Source organism: Triticum urartu, chromosome 6A (genome assembly GCF_056163025.1).
Source record: "Triticum urartu cultivar PI428250 chromosome 6A, HENAU_Tu73, whole genome shotgun sequence".
NCBI classification, from domain to species: Eukaryota; Viridiplantae; Streptophyta; class Magnoliopsida; order Poales; family Poaceae; genus Triticum; species Triticum urartu.
Window position 1 is genome coordinate 80,824,308 of NC_141878.1, and position 3,001 is coordinate 80,827,308.

General features: G+C 55.4%; 1 protein-coding gene across 1 annotated transcript; it reads right to left on the minus strand.

Annotated features, from left to right (window-relative positions):
- Window positions 1-1,185: 1,185 nt before the first annotated feature.
- On the minus strand, window positions 1,186-2,762 carry LOC147964070 (uncharacterized). The gene is made up of 2 exons (XM_087526684.1): window positions 1,460-2,762; window positions 1,186-1,223 (listed from the first exon to the last, which is right to left on the minus strand). Exons 1-2 carry the CDS (start codon window positions 2,760-2,762, stop codon window positions 1,186-1,188), a joined length of 1,341 nt encoding a protein of 446 aa, XP_087382810.1.
- Window positions 2,763-3,001: the final 239 nt, after the last annotated feature.

Consider the following 3,001-nt stretch of genomic DNA (forward strand, 5'->3'; position numbering starts at 1 on the left):
ATGCGCGCGGGAAACCTGGGTGGTTGGGTGGGTTGCAGGCGTGCTGGGGAGTTGAGCGGGATATTGCGAGGTGTGGCCCCGGGTGCGGCGTTGTGGGGCGTGGGGCTAGGAATGTGTGCAACACTGCTGTTGCCATGCATGGCAGGAGGCGAGGATGCATGCAGGTTTGGTGTGTGCTGCGTGACTGCTAGGTCTAGTAGAAAATCAAGTGCGGCGATGGGATCAGCTGGACGCTCCTGGGAGTAGGAGAAGGGAAATATGGTCTCGTCAAATACCACATGGCGGGACAGAATGACTCGACGAGTGCTAATATCAAGGCAGCGATAGCCTTTGTGGTTGCTTGGGTATCCTAGGAAGACACAAGCTGTAGACCGTGGAGAGAGTTTATTTGTGGCTGTAGCAGACTGGTTGGGATAACAGAGGCAACCGAAGACACGGAGGGCGGCGTAGTTCGGTGCAGTGTCGTGGAGGCGTATGTAGGGCACCGCAAAGCCAATGGATTGGGAGGGGCGAATATTGACAAGATACGTGGCCGTGGCAAGGGCTTCGGCCCAGTAGAAAGGTGGCATAGAAGACTGGAAAAGAAGTGTACGAACGACGTCATTGATGGTGCGGATGGCACGTTCGGCCTTGCCATTTTGGGCGGACGTGTATGGACACGAGAGGCGAAGGTGAATGCCGTGGGTGGAGAAGAAGTTGGTGACCGTGGAGTTGAGAAACTCGATTTCATTGTCGGCTTGCATAGCAACAAGAGGCCAGGAAAACTGTGTGCGTATATAAGCAACAAGGTTAAGTAGAGTGTTGGCGGTTTCAGATTTGTGGCGAAGGGGAAACGTCCACATGAAGTGGGAAAAATCGTCGACAATAATGAGGTAATATTTGAAACCAGAATTGCTTAAAAGCGGTGAAGTCCAAAGATCACAATGAATCAACTTAAAAGGTTCGACGCTTATTGAAGTAGACCTAGCGAAGGGCAAGCGCACGTGTTTGCCAAGTTGACATGCATGACAAACATATGTGGCTGCTTTATTACATGAGATAAAGGAGTTCTTATGAAGTTGGGACATGGCGTCGCGTCCCGGGTTACCTAAGCGACGATGCCATAGCTCGGTGGTGGTGGTGGCGAGGAGTCCATGGGCTTGGTGGTTGAGGACCGCGGATGGGAAGACGTAAAGGTCGCCGAGGCTATTGCAGCGAAGAATCACGGCCTTGGTGTGAAGGTCCTTCACAAAAAAGCCGAACGGGTCAAATTCAATTGAGCAAAGATTGTCAATAGTGAAACGATGGACGGAAAGTAAATTTTTGACAATAGTAGAAACAACTAAGACATTGCGAAGAAGAAGAGAGCAAGCGGAAGTATTGAGAGATGTGTCACCGGTGTGAGAGATGGGCAAGGTGGAGCCATTACCCACGGTAACAGTAGAAGAAGAGGAGGAAGGAATGAGAGTGTGGAGCATACCGGGGTCGGAGGCCATATGTGTGGTGGCTCCGGAGTCCATGACCCACTCACCAACGGTCGAGGGTGTAGCGGCGTTGTTCGGGGCAGCAAGAAGAGCCGAGCAGTCCCATGCTGGTGCACCGCCGTAGCCGGGAATCGGTGGAGCATTCGTGCCGAATGCCTGGCCATGCAGGGGCGCGAGAGAGGTGAACGCCTGGGCCGGTGGCAGCACTGGAGGGCGCGGCCCAAGGAGGCCTGCGCTGGAGTTAGCCCGTGTCATGATGGGGGCCTGGAACGGCTGCGACCCCGCCTGGAATTGTTGCCCCGTATACGGGTTGAAACAGACCCGGGGGCCAATCGAGGAGGACGCCCCGCGCTGGGAGTTGTTGTCGAGAGAACCGGAGCGGCCGCCGCCACTGTATCCGCCGCCAGTGTTGCCGCCGCTGCCGGACTTCTTCTTCTTCTTCCAGTTGCCGCCGTTGCGGCTCCCACAAGAGGCACTGCCCCTGTTGTTGTTGCCATGCCGAGCACCGTCGCCGCGGTCCGACCCGCGGTGGTGACCAGAGGTGTTGGAGCCGCCGATGACGTGGGAGGGCGTACTGCCATAGAGGGCAGTCTGGTTCCCAATCGCGATGGAGTTCGCGAGTTGAGTCTCACAGAGAGTCAGTAGGGACCTCGTATGGCTGAAAGACGGAAGAGGGTTCTGCATAGTCACGATAGTCGTGATGTCCGAGAAGCGCGGATTGAGCCCTCGAAGGCAGTTGAGGACGAGAGTTTGGTCAGAGACGGGAGTGCCGACATCGCTCAGGGCGTCGGAGAGTGCCTTCAGACGGTGACAGTAGGCGGTGATGGAGAGATCGCCTTGGACGAGGCCGCGGAATTCCGCCTCGAGGTAGACCGCGCGGGTCAATTGATTGTCCAGGAAAAGATTGGAGATGAACGTCCAGGCCTCCTGAGCAGTTTGGTCCTCCATCATAATAATGTCCAGAATCTCGTCGGAGATGGACCCGTAAAGCCACGAGCAGACAATATAGTTCTCGCAAGTCCAGTCCGGGGTGCGGTCCGCCTCGGCAGTTACGGCGTTGACATGGGAGAGCAGATTGTACTTGCCGAGAAGGACGCGAAGCAGCATCCTCCACTTGGTGAAGTTGGAAGCATGGAGGTCTAGGGTGACGGGAACGTGAGTACGCACGCTGGCGACGTTCACGACCGGCGATGCAGCAGTGGGTAGGACGCCCGAGATCATGGCACCGGTGGTGGTGTTGGTGGTGGCGGGGAACGTCGGGGAGGAGAGAGAGCTGCTGGTGCTGGACGAGGTGGTCATGGTGTGGCGGCGAAAGGTCTGGAGGCTGGCGACGTGAGAGAAGGAGGATGGATCGGTGTAGTCTGATACCAAGAAAAACTAGTATTGTTGTGTAATTCACGCCACCTCAAGGGCGCCTTGTATTCACATATATAGGAATTACATGCCTTGCTAATCAAGGTGAATCAGAGAGATCCCAACCGAAATACACAAGAAGGATTCGGTAGGATTACATTCCTATTACATGTGATTACATTCCT

Bases quoted from the DNA above. Each gene is read 5' to 3' on its own strand.
- LOC147964070 (XM_087526684.1), bottom strand. From the start codon at position 2,762: ATGACCACCTCGTCCAGCACCAGCAGCTCTCTCTCCTCCCCGACGTTC. The intron at 1,224-1,459 runs GTATGCTCCACA...TTTTTTGTGAAG, and splicing joins ACATATGGCCTCCGACCCCG to GACCTTCACACCAAGGCCGT.